This window comes from Rhineura floridana, chromosome 11 (assembly GCF_030035675.1).
Source record: "Rhineura floridana isolate rRhiFlo1 chromosome 11, rRhiFlo1.hap2, whole genome shotgun sequence".
Taxonomy (NCBI): domain Eukaryota; kingdom Metazoa; phylum Chordata; class Lepidosauria; order Squamata; family Rhineuridae; genus Rhineura; species Rhineura floridana.
In genome coordinates, this window is record NC_084490.1 from 2,741,055 (window position 1) to 2,765,073 (window position 24,019).

General features: G+C 47.1%; 2 protein-coding genes across 15 annotated transcripts in view; one reads left to right on the top strand and one right to left on the bottom strand.

The window, feature by feature from the left end:
* Positions 1-388: 388 nt before the first annotated feature.
* ELP5 (elongator acetyltransferase complex subunit 5) lies at positions 389-21,425 on the bottom strand. Of its 14 annotated transcripts, XM_061591025.1 has the most exons (14): positions 21,220-21,422; positions 19,886-20,028; positions 19,198-19,387; positions 18,423-18,541; positions 16,942-17,057; positions 16,462-16,581; positions 13,034-13,123; positions 12,230-12,290; positions 11,292-11,372; positions 9,502-9,728; positions 7,550-7,743; positions 3,795-3,923; positions 2,818-2,918; positions 389-1,168 (listed from the first exon to the last, which is right to left on the bottom strand). In XM_061591025.1, exons 3-14 carry the CDS (start codon positions 19,201-19,203, stop codon positions 1,060-1,062), a joined length of 1,353 nt encoding a protein of 450 aa, XP_061447009.1. In that variant the 5' UTR covers positions 19,204-19,387; positions 19,886-20,028; positions 21,220-21,422; the 3' UTR covers positions 389-1,059. The 14 variants fall into 14 exon arrangements, with proteins under 14 accessions (XP_061447009.1, XP_061447010.1, XP_061447006.1 ...); XM_061591026.1 differs by lacking the exons at positions 19,198-19,387; positions 19,886-20,028; XM_061591022.1 differs by lacking the exons at positions 19,198-19,387; positions 19,886-20,028; positions 21,220-21,422 and adding an exon at positions 18,818-19,179 and having other exon boundaries at positions 16,462-16,575.
* A 2,081-nt stretch (positions 21,426-23,506) lies between these two features.
* Positions 23,507-24,019, top strand: part of NEURL4 (neuralized E3 ubiquitin protein ligase 4) — a 54,148-nt gene continuing 53,635 nt past the window's right edge. The window contains 2 exon segments of the mRNA XM_061591036.1: positions 23,507-23,682; positions 23,685-23,923. Of these exon segments, the coding sequence (XP_061447020.1) occupies positions 23,592-23,682; positions 23,685-23,923 (330 nt within the window). The 5' untranslated portion in view covers positions 23,507-23,591.

Here is a 24,019-nt window from a genome sequence, read left to right on the forward strand (position 1 = left end):
ATTTGGTGAGATTACAGAAAATGAAAGAGGGCCTTTTAAGATAAGCCCCCTCCTAAAGTGGAACCTCTCTTAAATAAAAAAAACCCCAACCTGTGAATAGGCCACATAGAGAGATCCGCCACAGGCCACCCTACAAAGGAGGTGGAGGAGTGTGAAGCCTTGAGCTACTCAGCAGTTATTTCAGACCAGAGCTAATGGTGGGAGCATGGAAATGGGATGGCAGGCACGCGCCTGGAAGAACAAAGTGTAAGGTGGGTAGACAGGCAGCTATAGAAAAAAGGTGGATGTACCAAATTAGGCGGCTGGAGTTGCGGGGGGGGGGGTGTAAAGGAAAGGAAGATCTCGTATGTTTGTAAAGTAGTGCAGTTTCATAAAGTTTGACCAAAAAAACACTACAAAAGAATTTATTTTTCATTTCAAAAACTTAATGTGGAATATTTACCAAAGAAGCCCAGAGTCTTTAGTAAAGTTTCAGAGATTCCAAATATCACATTGTATGAAAATACCCAGATGGGTGTGACACTTCCCTTGCATTTTAAAAAAAAAAAATCAAGAAAAAAAGCCAAGCCATATCTGTCTTCAAAAACCTTCATCTGCTTGCCCTCAAAAACCATGCTTTTTTCCTCAAAACAACTTCAACCCTCTCCTCCCCCCCGCATGCCAACCCCCCTTCAACAAAGGTTAACAGGATCAGGCTTCTAGGAAATCTGCTCAGCACGTTGAAGAGATCCACTGTGGCAGCTCTTGAGGGGACATTCAAAGCCCTTTCAAACAGGTGAATGAGGCCTGGGCCTCTGCCCCACCAGGGACCATTCCTTCCTACGAGCTGTGTGCATCTATTCCCAAGGCAGCAGATACATTTCTTTCCCTTCCTATGTCGGTCCAAGGCAGATCTGCTTGTGGGAGACGCCAAGGGAGGCCACCCAGATGGCACCTTGGGGAGAAGGCACCGGAATATTCCAGCCCTCAGCCATTGTGTAGAATCTCCTGCAACATCAGGAGGCCAGCCAGGCAAGAGGGCCTCTGCTGGAAGAAAGGCTGGCTCCCAGTTGCCCAGCCTCAAACGTCCAAGTCATCATCTGGATCTTCTTCGTCAATGTCATCTGCGGCATCCGGCTCATAATAGATCTTCCCCTGGCTGGCCGGTGTCTGCAGCAGAGATGACTTCCTGCAATAAGGTGAGAAGGAAGGGGAGGGGGTTAGAGCCAGTGGGATACACTCGACAGAACTGCCTTGCCAAAGCTGGGGCCCTCAGTAGCTGGGGCTGATGAGAGTTGCAGTCCAAAACATCTGGAGGCCGCCAGTCAATATGATTGTGTAGATCTGGGTTCAAATTCCTGCTGAGCCACAAAGCTCACTGGGTGTCCATGGGCCAATTAGCCTAACCCACCTCATCACAGGGTTGCTGTGAGGATAAAAGGCAGGGGGCACCTATAAGCCAGCCTGCAACCTGGAAGAAAGGCACAGTGTAATAAAATAGAATGGGCGCAGGAAACCTTTTGGCTCTCTGGATGTTGCTGAACTGCAACTCCCATGATCCCTGCCCATGCTTGCTAGGGCTGATAAGGGCCGTAGTTCACCAATATCTGGAGGGCCAAAGGTTGCTCACACCTGTTATAGAAGCATAGATAGGAGGCAAAATACACAATTCTTTTTTTCCTTTTTTTGCAAGAAACGAGCCCTTTTGGTGTTTTACTTTGCATCCCCCTGCCCCTGGGAAAATTCCTGCAGACACCCATAGTGGTTGTCCAACATCTGGAGGGCCACAGGTTCCCTATTCCTGGTCAAGGGTGACCACACAGACTAGCATGAAAAACTGGAAAGGAAAAAAACAGAAGCAAAATAAATTACTATTGTTATTTTGTATTTATATTCTGCTCATAGACAACTTACCACTGTGCAAAACACAAAAATCCAGTGGATCCAGGATGGGCATGGCCAGTCAGCCATCCTCAGAAGGGAAACAGATCCAATGTATCATTTAAAACATTGGAACACTTCTTACCCACCCTTTGTCCCAGGGTTGAACAGCAGGATACAATAGTTCAATGAAAACAACCATTTCAATTAAGCAATAATAAGAACAGCTGCCTCTGAAGAAGGCAGAGGTGATCAGATAATTTGCTTATCTATCAAGATTTATATATCACCTAATCAGAAAAAAATATGTAAGTGGTGTACATAAAATTTTCATAAGAAAATACAGATGAAAACCAACCAACTTTAAAAAAAAGTCAGGATCATTCAGACCATGGTATTCCTGAACTTTATGTATGGATGTGAAACTTGGACAGTGAAAAAAGTGGGTAAGAGAAAAATCAGCTCATTTGAAATGTGGTGTTGGAGGAGAGCTTTGCGCATACCATGGACTGCGAAAAAGACAAATAATTGGGTGTTAGAACAAATTAAACCAGAACTGTCACTAGAAGCTAAAACGATGAAACTGAGGTTATCATACTTTGGACACATCATGAGAAGACATGATTCACTAGAAGAGACCATAATGCTGGGAAAAACAGAAGGGGGTAGAAAAAGAGGAAGGCCAAACAAGAGATGGATTGATTCCATAAAGGAAGCCACAGACCTGAACTTACAAGATCTGAACAGGGTGGTTCATGACAGATGCTCTTGGAGTTCGCCGATTCATAGGGTCGCCATAAGCCGTAATCGACTTGTAGGCACATAAACAACAATACATAACAAAATTACTTGTCTGGGTAGGCTTGTAAAACAAAATATTTTTTAGTTGGCATCAAAAGCAACACACAAGGACATGTGCATGATATTAACAGCGATCAATCAGCCCAGAGTACTTACTTCTCCTGGCTGAAGTGGTAAGGGAGAGGCACCGACTCCTTTGCCTGGCGCTGAGCCTCCGACAGGCACAGGTTAAAGGTCAGATTGGCGGTTGGGTCAGCCTGGGCGGGGGAAGGAATGGAGTCAGCACCAGCAGTAAAGAAAGGGGGTGCGCAAGCAGAGTAACACTATAGTGTTAAGCCACTACAAATCTGAGCCAGGCCTGGGCCTCAGAACAGCTGAAACAATGACAAACGCATCTCGGCATGTGCCAAGCATCATTTAACGTGACAGGAGGGTGGATCTGAGTGGGCCTGAGCCCTGGTGCTTTTTTTCATGTGAAGAGATGGCTGCTAGCCAAAATTGTTATGTTGGAGGCCTCTGAATCTCAGGTGGGGAAGAGTGCTGTTGCTGTGAGGTCCTGCTTGTGTGGTTTCCCTTTGGGGCCTCTGGTTGGACAATGTGGGAATGGGATGCAGGACTAGATGGGCCTATCTTTGCATTGAAGGGCCCTTACGTTCTTGGGTCAGACAGTGGATAACCAGTAGTGGAGCATCTGCTTTGCGCGCAGAAGGTCCCAGGTTCAGTCTTCCATGGCCTCTCCAGAGAGGGCTGGGAGATAATCGTGCCTGAAAACCTGGAGAGCTGCTGCCAGTCAGTGTAGACAACACTGAGCTAGATGGACCGGTGGTCTGGCTCAGTATAAGGGAGCTCTGTATTGTCCAGCCAAAAAATGGAGGTTCTGGAGGGGATTCCTAGCCCTGAAGCTTCCTCCCCCCAAAAGACACTAGGTGGGGTCCCCTCCCCCAGCACCCAACAAGATCCCCACCTTGTCTCCCCCCCACAGCAAGCCACCTCCTTCTTCCCATCCCCGACACTTGTCCAGTTACAGACTTGCCCAACAGAACCTCCCCTGTATGAATTACCTGCCCACCAACCGTGGCACCTACGTGTCCACAGAGCTGGCAGTTATCTTTTTATCTGGGGGGGGCACATACCGTAGCAGGGACTCTGCCATCCTCCGTACTGTCCTCTTTGGAAATGCCATGCTGTGGCAGCTCACCAAGGTGTTTCAGGATAAAACCTGGAAGGACTGTGAAGTGTTCTTTCTGGGGGAGTGAAGAGGGCTGGGTGGGTCAGATACACACTTAGAATCATAAGGCCATCAAGTCCAACCCCCTTGTTTGGGTCTCCATTTCCAAAGGGTTTGCTCCCACGTTCAGTTCCTTGAAGGACTTCACTGTGGTATGGTGCAAGCCAGCCGTACTCCAACCTGGTGCCTTCTGGATGTTTTGAACTTCAAGCTGGCTGGGGGGCTGATGGTAGTCCAATAGAGCTGGAGGGCACCAGGTTGACTAAGGCTGCCCTAAAGTCAGCAAGTATGGAGAGTGTGACCTGAGAAAGCCACTCTACCCAACTGATCAGGAGCATTTAACAGTGCCAGGATTAGCATTCCCCCCCGCCTCTTTACTGCCATATCTGTGGTTAGCTCTTCCGAATCTGGTGCAGTTAACACGGTGGCTGTCAACCCTGCAACGGCAAGCCAGTTAAGCAGCTGAGAGACTTTGCTATCCGTCAGACCCTCCTCCTCTCCAGAAAGCCCCACCAAACTACCATCCCTCTGCCTGATCGGTTCAGACAACTCAAGAGTGTTCTTGCAAGGGTGTACACGATAAAAGTCTAGGAAAGAACTTTGAAAACTAGAGGTGCTATTTCAAGGGTGGGGACACCTGTCTCCTCATCCTACTCTGAGATGCTGCTGGGGCTCCACATTCCCGGCAGGCAGCATGGCCAAGGGTCAGGGACGACAGGAGCGGTAGTCCAGCCACGGCCGGTTCTAAAGGGCGGCCAGGCTGGGCACCGGCCTGAGGGCCCCTGGAGGCTGGAGATACAGGGGGGCCCGCAGCAGCCCCTCCACACGCCTCCCGCTATCTGCGCCCCCCCCCCCCACTTACCTGTCTGCTGCCTTTTACCATTGCCCTTAACGAAGATGGCGGCTGCAGTTTCCCTAAGGTACTGAAGCCCCTGCTGCCATCTTAGTTGATGGCAGAGATGCACGCGCATAGCACGCACACGTGCTATCAACAAAGATGGTGGCGGAGGCATCATTCCCTTAGGGAAACCACATCTGCCATCTTCGTTAAGGGCAATGGTAAAAGACAGCAGACAGGTAAGTGGGGGGTGCGGATCGCAGGGGGTGCGGAGGGGCTGCTGAAGATAGCCGTGCACGGACACCAGGGCCCAGGGCAAGCTGATGCCCAAGGGTCCCCGCATGCCTTCGCAGGCCACACCCCTCACAGGCGCTGCTTCACACTCTGCTTTTGCCTGGCTGGAGATGGGCCCTTGAACGGTGACAATGCCTGATGATTTTCTCTCTTTCTCTCCAGCCTGCAGTACAAATTGACATCCATTGCTCTGCAGCCACGGTCACCTCTGACTCCACGCACCACTAGCAGGGAGCCCTCGCATGACTGGGTAGAAGAGGATGTGGCCCACAGGCTGCAAAAGGATTTCAGATTTTTAATGTCTATGTATGTCTATGGAAGTCTTGTCCGAATGAAGAAAATAAAAAAGAACACAAACTCTGGCAAAAGAAATGCAAGAAGACAATAAGGGATGCTAAAAAAGAATTTGAGGAGCACATCGCTAAGAACATAAAAACCAACAACAAAAAATTCTATAAATACATTCAAAGCAGGAGACCATCTAGGGAGACAATTGGACCCTTGGATGATAAGGGAGTCAAAGGTGTACTAAAGAACGATAAGGAGATTGCAGAGAAGCTAAATGAATTCTTTGCATCTGTCTTCACAGTGGAAGATATAGGGCAGATCCCTGAACCTGAACTAACATTTGCAGGAAGGGATTCTGAGGAACTGAGACAAATAGTGGTAACGAGAGAGGAAGTTCTAAGCTTAATGGACAATATAAAAACTGACAAATCACCGGGCCCGGATGGCATCCACCCGAGAGTTCTCAAAGAACTCAAAGGTGAAATTGCTGATCTGCTAACTAAAATATGTAACTTGTCCCTTGGGTCCTCCTCCGTGCCTGAGGACTGGAAAGTGGCAAATGTAACGCCAATCTTCAAAAAGGGATCCAGAGGGGATCCCGGAAATTACAGGCCAGTTAGCTTAACTTCTGTCCCTGGAAAACTGGTAGAAACTATTATTAAAGCTAGATTAACTAAGCACATAGAAGAACAAGCCTTGCTGAAGCAGAGCCAGCATGGCTTCTGCAAGGAAAAGTCCTGTCTCAGTAACCTATTAGAATTCTTTGAGAGTGTCAACAAGCATATAGATAGAGGTGATCCAGTGGACATAGTGTACTTAGACTTTCAAAACACGTTTGACAAGGTACCTCACCAAAGGCTTCTGAGGAAGCTTAGCAGTCATGGAATAAGAGGAGAGGTCCTCTTGTGGATAAGGAATTGGTTAAGAAGCAGAAAGCAGAGAGTAGGAATAAACGGACAGTTCTCCCAATGGAGGGCTGTAGAAAGTGGAGTCCCTCAAGGATCGGTATTGGGACCTGTACTTTTCAACTTGTTCATTAATGACCTAGAATTAGAAGTGAGCAGTGAAGTGGCCAAGTTTGCTGATGACACTAAATTGTTCAGGGTTGTTAAAACAAAAAGGGATTGCGAAGAGCTCCAAAAAGACCTCTCCAAACTGAGTGAATGGGCAGAAAAATGGCAAATGCAATTCAATATAAACAAGTGTAAAATTATGCATATTGGAGCAAAAAATCTTAATTTCACATATACGCTCATGGGGTCTGAACTGGCGGTGACCGACCAGGAGAGAGACCTCGGGGTTGTAGTGGACAGCACGATGAAAATGTCGACCCAGTGTGCGGCAGCTGTGAAAAAGGCAAATTCCATGCTAGCGATAATTAGGAAAGGTATTGAAAATAAAACAGCCGATATCATAATGCCGTTGTATAAATCTATGGTGCGGCCGCATTTGGAATACTGTGTACAGTTCTGGTCGCCTCATCTCAAAAAGGATATTATAGAGTTGGAAAAGGTTCAGAAGAGGGCAACCAGAATGATCAAGGGGATGGAGCGACTCCCTTACGAGGAAAGGTTGCAGCATTTGGGGCTTTTTAGTTTAGAGAAAAGGCGGGTCAGAGGAGACATGATAGAAGTGTATAAAATTATGCATGGCATTGAGAAAGTGGATAGAGAAAAGTTCTTCTCCCTCTCTCATAATACTAGAACTCGTGGACATTCAAAGAAGCTGAATGTTGGAAGATTCAGGACAGACAAAAGGAAGTACTTCTTTACTCAGCGCATAGTTAAACTGTGGAATTTGCTCCCGCAGGATGCAGTAATGGCCACCAGCTTGGATGGCTTTAAAAGAAGATTAGACAAATTCATGGAGGACAGGGCTATCAATGGCTACTAGCTGTGATGGCTGTGCTCTGTCACCCTAGTCAGAGGCAGCATGCTTCTGAAAACCAGTTGCTGGAAGCCTCATGAGGGGAGAGTGTTCTTGCACTCGGGTCCTGCTTGCGGGCTTCCCCCAGGCACCTGGTTGGCCACTGTGAGAACAGGATGCTGGACTAGATGGGCCACTGGCCTGATCCAGCAGGCTCTTCTTATGTTCTTATGTATGCCTATTTTGTACATCGCCCAGAGTGGTTGGCCAGCCAGATGGGCGACTAATAAAATCAATCAATAATAATAATAATAATAAAAAGTGTCCCCGTGCCCCACACCCGCTTTGTGCACATGTCACCTCCTAATCCTCACCTTCTGCAGCGCTTTGCCCCCTTTCTTCCTGTGGCTCGTCACAGCTACTCGGGGCGCCTCATCTCCTGGCGTCGCAGTTCCCGGTGCCGGCTCCAGCATCACCACGGCACGGGCCAACGCATGTAAAGTTTCAAGCTGTCCAGGTTGGTGCAAGTCCCCGTGGAGAAGAGCTACAAGCCTGGCAATTCTCATACCTGCAGAGGATTAGATATGTTATTGCTGAACCTGTCAAGGATTATCAATACCTCAGCACAGTCATTAACCAAAATGGAGACAATAGTCAAGAAATCAGAACAAGGCTAGGACTGGGGAGGGCAGCTGTGAGAGAACTAGAGAAGGTCCTCACATGTAAAGATGTATCACTGAACACTAAAGTCAGGATCATTCAGACCATGGTATTCCCGATCTCTATGTATGGATGTGAAAGTTGGACAGTGAAAAAAGCTGATAAGAGAAAAATCAACTCATTTAAAACGTGGTGTTGGAGAACAGCTTTGTGAATACCATGGACTGCAAACAAGACAAATAATTGGGTGTTAGAACAAATTAAATCAGAACTATCACTAGAAGCTAAAATGATGAAAGTGAGGTTATCATACTTTGGACACATAATGAGAAGACATGATTCACTAGAAAAGACAATAATGCTGGGGAAAACACCAGGGAGTAGAAAAAGTGGAAGGCCAAACAAGAGATGGATTGATTCCATAAAGGAAGCCACAGACCTGAACTTACAAGATCTGAACAGGGTGGTTCATGACAGATGCTGTTGGAGGTCACTGATTCATAGGGTCGCCATAAGCCGTAGTTGACTTGGAGGCACATAACAACGAGCCTGCCAAGCCACCACGAAGCCCAACAATTTTTTGAGCTTTTGAGCACCAGAGTTACATGCTACTCCCCTCCCCATCATCACTTTAGCCATAGCGTTTTGCACTCGCTGGAGCATCCAGACCAGGCTAATAGTAGCCCCCAATAGAGTGCATTGCAATAATTAAGTCTTGAGGTTAACCCATTTATAAATCACAGTGGTCAGACTGTCCCTGTCCAAGAACGGCCGTAACTGACATACCAGCTGTAGCTGGTAAAAGGCACTCCTAGCCACTGAGGCTACTTGAGCCCCCAGTGACAAAGATGGATCCAGGAGCACCCCAAACTTGCTCCTTCAGAGGGAGTGCTATCCCATCCAGGACAGGCAATTGGCCAAACTCCTGGACATGGGTACCACGAGCCCACAGTGCCTCTGTCTTCCCAGGGTTCGAGCTCAGTTTATTGGCCCTCATCCAGTCCAGGATGCGCCCAGACAACGATAACATGAACATACAATTCAGTGTAAAACAATAGCTTGTTCTTGTTGTTACGTGCTTTCAAGAAGATTTCGACTTATGGTGACCATATGAATCAGCGACCTCCAATAGCATAAACTACCCTGTTTCGATCCTGCAAGTTCAGGTCTGTGGCTTCCTTTATGGAGTCAATCCATCTCTTGTTTGGCCTTCCTCTTTTTCTACTCCCTTCCGTTTTTCCCAGCATTTTGGTCTTTTCTAGTGAATCATGTCTTCTCATTGTGTGTCCAAAGTATGATAGCCTCAGTTTTATCATTTTAGCTTCTAGTGATAGTTCTGGTTTAATTTGTTCTAACACCCAATTATTGGTCTTTTTCGCAGTCTGTGGTATGCGCAAAGTTCTCCTCCAACACCACATTTCAAAGGAGCTGATTTCTCTCTTATCCGCTTTTTTCACTGTCCAACTTTCACATCCATACATCCCACTGCCCCCAAAAAACCACCCTCCATAGCAGCATATTTTGAAAAAGCCTATCTTTCCCATTGCTTTAACCAGCAGAAAGTAGTCTAGATAACAACCCCTTCAGAAGCATACTCCTGGAGGAGGCAGCATCTGACAAGCCCAGCTGTGTCCTTTTCCCACTTGAGAACATCCCCTCATCTCACCGGTAACTTTTGCTCTCCTGGGCAGCTGCGCAAGAACCTGGCAGACGCTGGGAAATGGCAAGCGGAGAAGCAGCCAGCTGAGTGAGTCCAGCATGACTGTAGCAGGGCCCGGCCACGCTGGAGCCAGGCGCCCCACGAGCTCTGCGGCAGAGAATTCTCCCAAGGTCATGGCGCTGCCCTGCCCTGCCCAGCCAAGGGGATCCCGGAAGACATCATGGAGCAAGACCCTTGGATAAAGCAGACAAGATGTGTATGAATAGTATTATTGTCAGCACCAGTAGCAGTCAATGGACCCGACTAAGACAGGACTATCTGCCTAGCAGAGGAAGAATGCCCCAGGACTGGCTATTGCTTAACTTGGCCTTCCCCAATCTGGTGCCCTCCAGGTGTTTCAGACTACAGCTCCCAGCAACCCCAGCCAGCACAATATGGGCAGCCAGCGCAAGCTTTGAAGCACTGGAGTTATGTGCTGGCGGTAGGTTGTCCCCACTGACAGTTTAGCCACAGCATTTTGCACCAGCTGGAGCTTCTGGATCATGCCCAAGGGCAGCCCTGCATAGAACAATCAAGTCTTGCGGTTACCAATGCATGGATCACTGCAGCCAGGCTATCCCTGTTTGAGAACAGCTGTTGTTGGCATACCATCCCTAGCTGGTAAAAAGCACTCCTACCACACTTGGAGAGCTTTGCAGATACCATGGACCACGAAAAAGACAAATAATTGGGTGCTAGAACAGATTAAACCAGAACTGTCACTAGAAGCTAAAACGATGAAACGGAGGTTATCATACTTTGGACACATCATGAGAAGACATGATTCACTAGAAGAGACAGTAATGCTGGGAAAAACAGCAGGGAGTAGAAAAAGAGGAAGGCCAAACAAGAGATGGATTGATTCCATAAAGGAAGCCACAGACCTGAACTTACAAGATCTGAACAGGGTGGTTCATGACAGATGCTCTTGGAGGTCACTGATTCATAGGGTCGCCATAAGTCAAAATTCACTTAGGCACATTACAACAGCCTTTATCTGCTCCCTGCAGTGCAGTGTTGTCATGCACACCAGCAACTCAGAGCATTGCAACTGCATTAGCTGGGGCTGACAGAAGTTGTAGTCCAAAATATCTGGAGGTTACCAGATTGGGGAAGGCTGTTTTACGGCCACTAAACCGAAGCCACGTATAAGTGAAATAAATGCATCCTCTTCCACCCTGTGTCCACCTCCCACCCATTTTTCTCTTATCTCCCCCATGTCAATTCTTAGATTGTATGCTCCTCAGAGCAGGGACCTACCCCAGCCCCCTCACACTTTACAAAGTGCTATGTATATTAATACCGATTTATAAATAGTAACTGGGAAGATGTTGGCAGAGATGGAGGTGTGGCAGCACTAAAGCATGACCTTTCCCCACATTAACTGGATGGTAGACAGACACACACACACCCTTTCCACCAGGGTATTATGGCAATCACAAAACACAAACACTATATACACGAGGAGTTGTCAAGGATCTAAAGCCCAAATAAACTGCAGGATCCTCAACAGGCCCTGGAATGCCGTACTGGAGGGACAGGAGCAACCCTTTGTAGGCAGGCAAAGAGCTAGACTGGGCCTATGTTATTTTGAGGTTAGGCAAGGAGTAGCCATACCAAGATACTGTACTTTCAGGATTCCTGGAGCATCTTGATCAGACTATTGAAGATCAGCATCTGGGCCAACAGGGTTTGTCTTCACCTCTGCCTTAGTTTGCAGAGGGACTGAAGCTATATGGAAAAGATCTCCCACTCACCGGGAGGTCACTTCAGTGCTGAATCCAGCCTGGAATTCTTCTTCTGGGACTTCAAAGCTGAGAACATGAACAGATTCACCCCTAAACAAGGGACAGAGCTATTTCAGGAGACAGGAAGGGTTGCCTTTCACAGCACAAAGCAGAGGGGTGGGGACGTTGAGGGCAATAAGATGCAGAAAGGCCTAAATTCAAGAGGCAGAATGCAAGATGGATTTAATATGCTCAACACTGCACGTTAGCCTAACTTCAAGGACAACCTTGGTGAGCCCTGTCAGTCTGAAAGGATCAGGATGGCTAACAGTGGCCGCAAGGCAGGGGGCTCATTGTCATTGAGGAACGGCTCACATCTTAAGGTTTGATGTCACTAATAAGGGTTCATAACAGGCAATATGATGATGATGATAACTGAACACGTACATGCCACTTTTCCACAAAATTGCATTCAAAAAGGTTTACAAGATCTAAAATATACAACATGTAAGCAGAATTTATAACTTCCATGCAGCATTACCAAATACTTTCCTGCTACTCATATTTCTTTCCCTTCAGTAGATTTCCTTCTCCCCTCTATGTGATCTCTTGGGGATTTCCTCAGAAATCTAGAGTTGCGACCCAGAACTGACAAGCTTGCCATAGTGTGGGAGTGCCAAAAGACTTTCCTCTTTCAACAAGCCTTTTAGGTTGAGACCTATCCCAGTCTGCATCTGTGTTAGAATTGCTCACTATGTTTTTTAATAATGTTTTTAACCCTTTTTTAAAGTTGCTTTTTTAAAATGTTTTTAACACTTTTGTTTTAATGTATTTTAAGATCTGTTTTTATGATGTTTTAAAGTGTTTTTAGCGCTTTGTTTGCCACGCTGGGCTCCTGCTGGGAGGAAGGGCGGGATACAAATTAAATAATAAATAAATAAATAAAAGTCGCAAAGGCTTCCACCCACCTTCGGGCTGAAGCTTCCACAAAACTCTTGAGGAGGGTGCGGCCTTCACAGCAGACAGAGTCTGAAAGAGGAAAGTGCAGGTTGGAGGAGGAACAGATTAACCACCTAAAGTCCTCTCAACGTCTCCTATGCCGCCTTCCCCCTGAGCCATCCCCTGGTCCTCCCCCCTCTGCAATTTCCAAACCCAGACTTAACCCTTCTCCTTAGCTCAAGCCACACATTACACGCCTAGAGACAAACACTCCCCTCCTTCCCTTCCCCTCCATCTCCCCTCCTGGCCACTTACCCTCCAAACTAACCCACTTCACTGCCCCCCACAGATTCTTCTTCTGCTGCTTCCCAGAGCATCTGCACCCCAATTCACTGCTTCTGCAGCACCAGAAGCCCCCTCCTAATTGCCCTCCACTCCATCGGAAGCCCCCCCCCATATCCACAGCAGCTGTGAAAAGGTGGGGCAAGAGACCTAAGGGAGGAGAGATGAATTGCTAGGTCCCCTCTTCTTCTCTCCCTAAGCCTCTGCCCCGCAGTCCCTCCAGATCACCCTCCCCCCACGTCGCTGCCCCGCAGTCCCTCCAGCTCGCTCTTTCCCTCGCCCACCCACTCCAGGGAGCGCCCCCCCGCATCCTCACCCTGGATGAGGACGAGCCCCTCGGCTCCTCCAGCCACTAACCCCCCCAGCATCCTTTCCCTTCCCTTGCTCTGCCCCGCCCCTCTCCGTTGGCGCCTTCATCTCGCCCACCGCTCGGCGCACTCCAATGACGTCACTGTGCGGCTACCTTACCCATAGAGCTAGAAAGGTCTCACCACTCTGCCTTGGTACGGAAGTTCGGTGCCGGGCGCTGCCATGTTGGGGGAGATGAATAGGAAGCTGGTTTCGCTGCTGGATTGACGTGCCTGGGGAGGGCGGGAGAGAGAGTGGAGACAGAGAAATTCTCCCTCAACAGGAAGGACCTCAGATTGAAAACAACTGCTTTGAAACGCAGAGGGCCCTGTCCCTTTGGTTTGTTTGTTGTTGTCTTTGACAGGCAGTCGTAGGGATGCCTAGAAAGCCACCGTGTATCTGGCTGCGGGCTGATGGGAGCTGTAGTCCAAATCTGCTGGATGGCGTAGAATCATAGAGTTGGAAGGGGCCTGTAAGGCCATCGAGACCAACCCTATTCTCCATGCAGAAATCCAAATTAAAGCATACCCGACAGGTGGCTGTCCAGCTGCTTCGTGAAGGCCTCCAGCGTTGGAGAGACCACCACATCCCTAGGTTAGGGAGGTCCAGGGTCTTGGAGGGGGTCTTAGACCCTTTACATGTTTGGGACCAGGGTCTCTATGTTTTCAGCATCCTATGAGACAATCAGCATGAAAATGGAGTGTGTTAGCCACTGAGAAGAGTCTTCTAACATGCTTCCTTGCCCTTTTGTGCTGATTGGAGCCAGAATAAAAGTGAATCAGCCATTGAGAAGACTTCTCAGCAGCTAACACACTCCCCTTTCCTGCTTATTGGCTCCTAGGGATATCTGTTGTTGTGGGAGAAGGTATTAACAAGGATCTAATTCTCAACTCAGCAGCAAAAAGGGGGCTTGGCTGTGACTAACATTAAGGGACCCTGCACTTCTGAATTTGCCACTACACTATAGGGGAGGTCTGCAGTTAATCACTTTTTTGTTAGGAGGGAAGTTGAGTCTTTCATAGCTACAGCAACAGCAAAACATGACCCAAGCAAAGTATGACACTATCCTGCTGGGGAAGGCTGAACCTGTTTAGTTTCTGCCTGCCAGAAGGCACATATCAGACAGGCACGGTATTGTCTTGCTGGCTGCTACTGAAGACTTTCCTTTTGGGATACCAAGCCTTCTGAGTGGCTAGCTTTAGCCCAGTCTATATTGGAGCTGAAATTGTTTTTCAACAATTTCAATTTTCAGCAATTTTCAACAATGTTTTATTCCTGGTGTTTTTGTGAAATTGCTTCAAGATATTTTATGGGAAGCGTTCATACGTGGAACAAAAATTAATTAAATAAGGCGCTGGGAGGCAGAGAGAGTAGGCAACCCTACTGGATGCAGGGGGGGGAGAAACAGGGCTGTGGTGTAATGGGCAAAAGTAGAAAACGAGTGGGTGACCTTAAAGCAGAGGAAAGAAGATGCACACACAACTACTCAGAGTAGTAGACCCATTGAATTCTATGGGCATGACTATGACTTAACATTAAATACAAACCATTGATCCCTCCCTACATAGCATCAGGTATGAAATCTAACAGGAGTCAACAGGGTGAGACATCCCTAACTTTGCAGCAAATCAAGTACTGCAGGCTTCAGCATTCTACAGAATGCATCACACAGAAACACTAAAGTATGAAACCCTACACTGCTTTCCCCTTTACCAGTTAAAAAGACCATTTCTCCCTACTGGAATGTCTTTGACTTTACGACTACTGTTACACAATCCCACAGCCCCACAGAACCAGTGTACTCTCCCCTCCCCACTCCTCACACATGCATTGCCTTCAAGTTGATTCTGACTTATGGCGACCCTATGAACAGGGGTTTCATGAGGCTGAGAGGCAGTGACTGGCCCAAGGTCACCCAGTCAGCTTCATGGCTATGTGGGGATTCGAACCCTGGTCTTCCAGGTCGTAGTCCAACACCTTAACCACTACACCACACTCCCCATACACTCCTCAGTGAGGCATGCCACACTTTTATAGAATACACAGTTACATGGAGGCAAACCCACTTTCAATGAGTTTTATTCAATAAATGCACGCAAATGAATTTCATTAAAATTCCACATTAGGGGGCAGCAACAGCGCCACACCTCTGGCAGACCAACAGGCTTGTAATAGCAAAGAGGACTATAGCAACTGAAACCACCAAGATAATCAGAGCCAGCACCATCCCGGGAGTCTTTGCAGCCACTGCAGGTGGAAACAGAAAAGCATACATGACATGAGGATTACTTTTTAAAATGGTCCTTTTCCACACTATTTCTTAGAATGGCAGATAGCAAGATGCATTGTGTCACATGTTAGCTAAGGAGACCATCAGTACAATGTGGTGGGCTGCATTGCCCCCCGAATTATCTTGGATTCGCCTCCTCAAAGTCCTGAAAATAGGGTCACGCTGCCATAGCCTCTTTGGCTCCCCCTGGTTCAACTGCTCTGATGTCACAGAGTCAAACAGCTGATGGCTTAGAGGGGAAATGGGGGGTCTTAATACATGTTTTCCAAGAGCAAAGGTTACTCATCGACTCACAAAAGAGCCAGTGTGGTATAGTGGTTAGAGCAGTGATTCTCAAACGGTGCGCCCAGGCACACTGGTGCTCCCTAAGAGGTGGCTAGGTGTGCCTCAAATATTATGAAAGTATATTTTAAAAATGAGAAGAAACCCATTTGTATAGGGTAAGTAATAGTTTTCTATAGTTTATTTCTGTTTGTAGTTTGAAATATATTAATATATTTTTAATTTTGTACACAAAGTGCGCCAGAACATTTTTATATGTTTTATGGTGTGCCGCGAACCAAAAAAGTTTGAGAACCCCTGGGTTAGAGTGTTGGACTAGTACCTGGGCGACCTCCAGGTTTAAATCCCCACTCAGCCATAAAGCTCACTGGGTGACCTTGAGCCATCCAGTCTCTCAGCCTAGCCTACCTCACAGAATTGTTGCGAGGATAAAATGGGGAGGAGGAGAATTATATACCTTACCCTGAGCTATAGTATTTTTATTATTAATATTAATAGTTAATGAATAATTATAAGGCTACACTAAAGGTTTTATTGTGAGGGTACCTTGAAGCCATTTACCACAACACATACACACATGCATGCACACACCTTGCTTGTTTTGCATATGGACAGAGAAGAGACCAGCTTCTCTGCAGAGGGATGGGACCCTCCAACACACGGAAACAGCAGAAGTGATCCTTAAGTCCAGATTTTATTGGACTCCAGCTCCCATCAGCCACAGCCAGCATGCCCCGTGACCAGGGAGTGATGAGAGCTGCAGTTCAGTGACATCAGGAGGGCCGTAGGCTCAGCGGAGACTGGTGGCTCTGATGTCAGTGGGACCGTGAATCTGCTCTGGGTTTTAGTCCGAACTTCAGAGGAGCTGCCCAAGGTGCTTTCAGCATTCACTGGATTAATTTAATTGGGGGAGTGACAGAGGCCAGAAACCCACAAGAGTCCAAAAAGGCAAGACACAAGCTAGTGCATTCATACTGGGTCCTCACAGAAGTCAATCACCTGTTGACGGGAGCTTCACCATCACCACTTTTTCCTTCTCCTCTTGGATTGTGTCTGGAACTGAAACAGGTTTGATACCCACGTTCGGCTCCATTTCATTTAAGGAAGAGTTCTCTATAGCTGACAAAGAAAAAGACTGAAGTAATTTCCCAAAGTTTGGATGGATTCTGTTCTATCTCTCTGATGCCCTGTCCACCAGTAACTCATCAGGATAAATAATTTTTAAAAGAGAGAGAACATAAGATTCCCTTCTCCTGTGCCTTCATCACACACATTATTGCAGCCACCAAGCTGCATTGATGGAAGAACTGTGTTGCTAACCCAAGGCTAGAGGCACGTCCCACAATCTAGGTCAGCCTTCCCCAACTTGGCGCCCTCTGGATGTGTTGGAATACAACTCCCAAAACATCCGGGGGGCACCAGCTTGGGGAAGGCTGCCCTAGGCATGCCCATTATGCTTTTGGTTTCAAAGAGACCTGCCTTGCCGCCGATATAAGTTTTGTTTCGGCTGCCGAACAGCAGTGGGCCATCGTTTTGCCAGTCCCCTGCAGCTCTTTGCCATGCAGATATACCTTGATCCTTCTAAGGGAACCTGCCTAGAGGAGAGAAAACACCAGCCTGGAAAAGTCAGTTTGCATAAAAGGGTACACCGCCCCAGAGCTACATCTCCATTACTCTAACAATTAAAAATTGTTGTTGTTTTTAAAGCTAGAACCGCCTGCCCTTTCTTTAACAGATTACCGATCCATTCCAATCAGTACATGCTTTACCACCGCTTCCTATAGCCCAAACTTCCCCAACCTGGTGCCATCCGTAGGAACAGAGGAGGCTGCCTCATACCAGGTCAGACCATCAATGCATGTAGCTCAAGCACACTGACTGGCAGTGGCTCTCCAGGGTTTCATGCAGGAAACACTCCCAGCCTTAGTAGAGTTGGAAGGGGCCTATGAGGCCATCAAGTCCAACCCCCGGCTCGATGCAGGAATCCAAATCAGAGCATTCCCAACAGATGACTGTCCAGCTGCCTCTTGAATGCCTCCAGTGTTGGACAGCCCACTACCTCTCTAGGGAAATGGTTCCATTTACATATGGCTCTAACAGTTAGGATGTTTTTCCTGATGTTGAAATCTGACTTCCTACAACTTGAGCCCATTATTCCATGTCCTGCAGTCTGGGGTGATCGAGAAGAGATCCTGGCCCTCCTCTGTGTGGCAACCTTTCATGTACTTGAAGAGTGCTATCCTATCTCCCCTCAGTCTTCTCTTCTCCAGGCTTAACATGCCCAGTTCTTTCAGTCTCTCCTCATAGGGCTTTGTTTCCAGTCCCCTGATCATCCTTGTTGCCCTTCTCTGAACCTCAACAAACCTTATTTGTTGAGATGCCATCAGGGGACCTTCTACGCAAAGCACTGAACGATAACATTCTCCTCCAGATGGTTTGGACTACAACTCCCATCAGCCCCAACCACCACAGCCATGATCTCCAGTCCCAGCATCATATGGCTGTGCTGGCTGGGGCTGATGGGAGTTGTAGTCCAATCGGAGGCCACCAGGTTTTCCCAAGGTTGCTGTAGGCTCAGAAGTGTACACCTCTTTGCTCACGGCCGTCAGCAGCCCTTTCCAGCTGCACCTGCACCAGGCAGGGCTGGGGGTCCTGTGGGGGTCCTGCAGATGTTGTTGGACTCCCAAAAGCCCCAGCCAGCATGGCCAATGGTCAGGGATAATAGGAGTTGTAGTTCAACAACATTTGGAGGACCACAGGTTCAATGCCTCTGAATTAAGGGATGGCACTCTGCAGATACACAGGGATACCCTGTATTTGTGGGTTTTCTGATTTCTAGTAGTGGTTACAAATATAGTTTTTTCTAGCTCAAATGTAATTATTTGTAGTGAGCCACACCCAGAGCACCTGACCTGAAGTTCCTCTTCCCCCTTCCAACTACCTTTCAAATTTTTGCAAACCTTGGATAATGGCACTCAATTAGAGTTTCAGATGGCATGCTGGAGTCAGCTGTGGCACGACTGGCAATTTCTGGCTTGTAAAGCAAAACGTTTCTGTAGACCACAGTGTCTGGAGTCAGCTGTTTGGGGAAGAAACAGAATCATAACATAGCATAGAGCATAAGCATGCCCTAACCCAGATGTCAAGGTAACGGGCACTATCATAAGTTTCAGAAAGAAGTCCAGCGCTAAAAGTTGTCAAAGGATGAAGGATTCCCAGGTGCACCATGGCTGAGAAGTCTTCAGTCAGCACAGAGGCAGAAAGTGGGATCCATTCTCAACATTTCAACAACAAGAGGCAAGTTTATAATTAGGGAGATGAAATGGAGAAGACAGATGACTGACCCAAAGCTTACCTGGACCTGGGACCCGCACTGCTGCAAGGCCACTGCAAAAACAACCGTATCTTTTTCAATATGCGTATAAGGGCAGCTTCCCAGGGACAGACCAGTTGCTTTCACCAGCTGCTCCACGGCATCTTTCTGCACCATCACAACAACTTGGGATTTGCTGCATTTTACATTCACCCAGTAAGAACCAGTTTGTAGAGCCCACTGAGGCTGCATAGAAGGAGATGGCATTCCTGTATGAATCCTAAATGGGGCTGGTATCACCCCACAAATGAAGCAAACCAACAGACAACAACAGCCCCACATTCTGCACACCCTGCAAGGAGTCCAGAAAATAATTTAAAAATCACCTACCATTGCTAGCAGCAGGGTCTTTATAGACTCACCTGCATCAGGTGATTAACAAGTTATTGTTTTCCCTCCTCTTCCTCATCACACACCTGTCCTACTCCACAAGGAGATTGCTAGTTGGTAGAGGAAATTTGTGGGTTTTACTCCAAGAGAGAGCAAGGAGACTTTGTGGTTAAAGAACTCCTGTGTCTCTGGTGGGAGGAGAAAGAGAGTATCCAGCAGTACCTAAGAACAAAGCCCCAGTTTAGATGGAGTTATTATTATGGTTTTATTAAGAACTAAAAAAAGAAGCTGTCCACAATTGCAACATGAGAGTAAGTATGCTTATGCCTGTTGATTTTACTGGTGCTAAGGATGCTTAACAGCATGAAAAACTGGAGTGCAATCCTATGTATGCTTACCCAGAAGGAAATTCTGAGCTGTTTGGGGAGACCAAGATTGGGAAACAGCCTTATAGTGTCTTATCAGCAGAGCATCTGATTTGCATGCAAAAGTTCCCAAACTAAGAGAAACCCGTCCTAAAACCCTGGTGAACTGCTGCCAGTCAGTGCAGACAGTACTGCACTAGATAGAGCAGCAACCTGGCTCCATACAAGCCAGGCAATCTTCCTATGTTCCTCTCAAGCTGGAGAATTTGATATTCTGCACTGTTCAGTCTTCATATAGAATTAGGCTGTGGTAAAGGAATTACTTGCCTATTCTTGCTTTGCTTTAGCCACTCACTTTGGTTGCAGCTATAAGAATGTAAGAAAGCCCTGCTTGCTCTGACCAAAGGGGTCCCGTCTAGTCCAGCGTCCTGTTTTCAGTTTGTCAGCTGCATGCTTCTGGGATGCTCGCTAGCAGGACCTGAGCCCAACAGCACTCGCCTAGGGGACAAGTATATGAAAGGTTGTCACACAGAGGAGGGCTGGGATCTCTTCTCCATCATCACAGAGTGCAGGACACAGAATAATGGGCTCAAGTTGCAGGAAGCCAGATTTTGACTGGACATCAAGAAAAACTTCCTAACTGATGGAATCAATTACCTAGGCTCTCCAACAATGGAGGCATTCAAGAGGCAGCTAGACAGCCGCCTGTCAGGAATGCTTTGATTTGGATTCCTGCATTGAGCAGGGGGTTGGACTTGATGGCCTTATAGGCCCCTTCCAACTCTACTATTCTATGATTCTATGACATCTGCAATCCTGGGCGGAGTGAGGCATAGAGACACAGAATACTTGGGTGAGCTGGAGTCTGCAATAGGACCAGCCTGTAGAGAAATCTCCCTGTAATCCAGACATCCTTCTCTATCAGTGGGAGAGGCCCAGGGTTCAGTGGGGCAGCATAAGAGTTCCATGCTGAGGGTCCCCGATTCCCCCTGGCGTCTCCAGTAAAAGAACTCAGATAGCAGGTGCTGGAAATACCTTTTTGAGAGCCGCTGCTGGTCACAGTGGAGAATGCAATGCTGTTATTATTTATTGATTATGCTGTTTTAATGGACTCTAAGCTACTTTAAGGGCCACATCATGTGGCAGAAAAGCAGCACCTTGTTGCTGGAAATAATAAATGAATGAATGCTGGGTGAGATGGGAGCAATGGCTAGATATGGGATAACGCAGTGTATAAATGTTTGCACTGAGAGCCAGTGTGTTGTAGTGGTTAGAGGGAGGCTTTAATTTGGATTCCTGCACTCAGCAGGGGGTTGAACTCGATGGCCTTATAGGCCCCTTCCAACTCTACAATTCCATGAAGCATTACATAGTTAGCCACCATGAGTTACCCTTAAATTGCCCCTCTGTCAGGTACATAATTAAATAGAACATTAACATTTGTAAATCTCGAGGTCTGTCCAAAGACTGCAAATTTAGGACAGGAGCACATCCAGTGACAAAGTGCTCCATGTGGGGTATTACAACACCAGCACCTCTCAGCAGTGACAAGCATTTTTTTCCTTAAAAGGTGCTGTGGAGTCCAATAACCTCAGAAAAAAAATTGGTGGTTGTTGCAGACACCAATTCTTATATAGTAGTTCATATAATGACCAGCTAGCATAGGAACAGTTCAGTGGTTGGAGGTACCTAATAGAGATGGTCTTTCATCAGAGCTGATGGGGTGAGCCCTGCCTCTCATCTCTCCCACTGAGGCAGCTTGATAGAATGGTTGAGGGAGAGGAGGCTTGATAGAGCTGGTATTTCAGCAAAGCTTCTCTGTCTGGGACCCCAAAGAACAACTGCCAGCTTGAGTCGTTGATATGAGCCCAAATAGCTCAACTCTGAAGAAGGCAGGTTCTACTGTTCTCTTTTACATTTCGGCTGACCTTGAGGATGCAATCCTGTGCAACTTACTTGGGAGCAAGTCCCACTGAACACAGTGAAGCTTACTTCCAAGTAAACACAGACAGGGCTGGGTTGTTGCACTCTACATAACCCAAAAGCTTGCATCCTACATTTTAAGCTGCAGCTGGTGAAATTAAAAAGCACTCTTTATTTCCCTGAGTTTTCAGATATTTAGTACCTGACTAAAGCACAAAGAGAGGCTGAAGAAGAAAAAAACTGTAGTGTTTCACTTCCCATAATTGTGCTGAAGAAATGTTTATGAATTACTATTTTGTTTGTCTCTCTTTAATCTTATATCCCACTTTCTATAACAATAATCACTCAAAGTAGGTTATAAATATAAAAGGCAAATACAATATAAAGAGAAATCATAATTGCTGCAAGCCAATCTTAAAGATGCTAACGTAGGGCTTGGATCACCAACCTTTGGGGGCCTATGGCGCCAAATGTAATTTAAGCAGGGGGAGAAGACCCTGGGGAAGCCCCCTGAGGGCTGATGTGTGCTCACACGCATCACGTTAGCAATCCCTAACCTAGGGAGTAAATCCCATTAGACAGATTGGAATTTCTTCTGCTTAAACTTGCAGAAGATTTCAGTGTAAGATTGCTACCCTAGCCATGTCTACTCAGAAGTAAGTTCTACTGAATTCAATGGAGCTGAATTCTCAGGTAAGTGGCATTAGGATTACAGCCTAAAACAGTAAAGTGTTTTTTAAAAACACACCCCACTATAGCTGGTAGCACAATCTTGTACATTTGCTCAGAAATAAATCCCACTGAGCTCAATGGGTCTTAACCTTAGGTACGCATGTATAGGATTGCAGCCTTAAATATGCCACTATTAATAATGTTATTTAAATAAATTTTTAATCCAACTCTTTAGCCAAAAAAGATTCCCAGAGTAGCTTACAAATCACTAAAAAGAAAGGAGACAGTCCCTGCCCTTAGGCTTACAATCTAAAAACACATGACACAAAAGGAAAAATGGATTGGGAGGGAGGAGGAAATACACACACTAATGCCAATAATATTATATTTTATTTTGTTATAATTGATTTAAGCATTTATTTTTAACAAAGTTTATATACTGATTGATTGTAATAAAACCTCTGAGCGGTTTACAAGGCTTTATCAATTAAAAAACTGCTAAGAACAAGTAACTTAAAACATTTAAAATTAACATCAGCAAGCTAAAAGATTAAGGCTGCAATCCAATACCTGTCTACTCAGAAGTAAGCTCCATTGGGTTCAATGGGATTTACTCCCAGGTAAGTGTGTAGTGACTGGATTGCTGCCCAACACGTCAGCATTCTCTGTCTCTGGACAGGTTGCCTAAACAAAAATGTTTTAAGCAGGTGCCAGAATGAGTACAGGGAAGGCGCCTGCCTGATGTCAACAGGCAGGGAGTTCCAAAGTGTAGGTAGGTGGTGTCACCTTAAAAAAAGATTTCCAGTGTGACGTGGCACTTAATAGCAATATGCTGCTATTATGTAATAATAATATATCTGATAATTATTATTTTTTATTGGCAAATTTCACAAAAAAAAGGAGAGAAAAAAAGGGGAGAGGCTTTATTAAAAGAAAAAAGGAAATAATATATCCTAATGAAAACCCACCATCACTTCACATTAAGGACGCAGCACCCATCGGTACATCCATCTTAAGCGAAACATATAAGGCTGCAATCCAATACATGTCTACTCAGAAGTAAGCTCCATTGGGTGGAATAGGACTTACTCCCAGTAAGTGTATATTGGATTGCAGCCTTGCAATTATATTTATATAATTATATAAACATATAAGTATTATAGATAAACATTAGTATTAGGTTAAAAAGGATGTTGATGATAATAATAATAATAATAGTAACGGTCCTTTGAATTTCACGTCCATTTCCCAGCTTCCCCCCAAAGCGGGGAGGGCTATGCTCTGGTGCCGTAAAGTACTCCCGTAAACAAGGTGGGTCGTTCAGAGGCAGGAAGTGTGCCACCTTGCCGTAAAGCGCGCTGTCGTTCTTCGCCCGGAGCCACAGCCGCGAGGCGGGCTCCTTTTCCGTCCGCCGTAGAGCAGCGACGTGAGAGCGCCCTCCTGCCGTCAAGCGGGGCGGCGGAGGCATGCCCCTCTGCCGTAAAGCGCGGCCGGCTGTCGCGCGCGGGTGTGCGCCCTGGTGCCTCCGCCGTGGGTGGGGGGGAGGCGGCGGTGGGGGCGGGGGCCTGGTCCAGGGGGCGGGATGCTGGGAGGAGGCGGAGGGGGTCAGCCGCAGGCGGGCTCCGGTTCGGCGGCGGCGTCGCTGCTGCATCCGCGGACGGGGCGGCTGGTGACGGTGTCTCGGGGCGGGCGGAGCGCCGCTCGGTCCCAGCCGGGCCAGGAGTTCAACCACGGGCTGGTCCTCAGCCGGGAGCCCCTCGCCCCCGGCGCCGTCTTCACCGTCCGCATCGACAGGAAGGTGAGCAGCGGCCGGGCGGGGAGAGCCCACCCACCTACCCCGGGGATACAGCAGGAGGGTGGGAAAGCAGCAGCGGGATGAGGGGAGATCGGCTGG

Bases quoted from the DNA above. Each gene is read 5' to 3' on its own strand.
- ELP5 (XM_061591021.1), bottom strand. From the start codon at position 19,117: ATGTGGGGCTGTTGTTGTCTGTTGGTTTGCTTCATTTGTGGGGTGATA. The intron at 12,291-13,033 runs GTGAGACCTTTC...TTCCTCTTTCAG, and splicing joins TTCCGTACCAAGGCAGAGTG to ACTCTGTCTGCTGTGAAGGC. The intron at 11,373-12,229 runs GTGGGTGGAAGC...TCCCTTGTTTAG, and splicing joins GTGGAAGCTTCAGCCCGAAG to GGGTGAATCTGTTCATGTTC.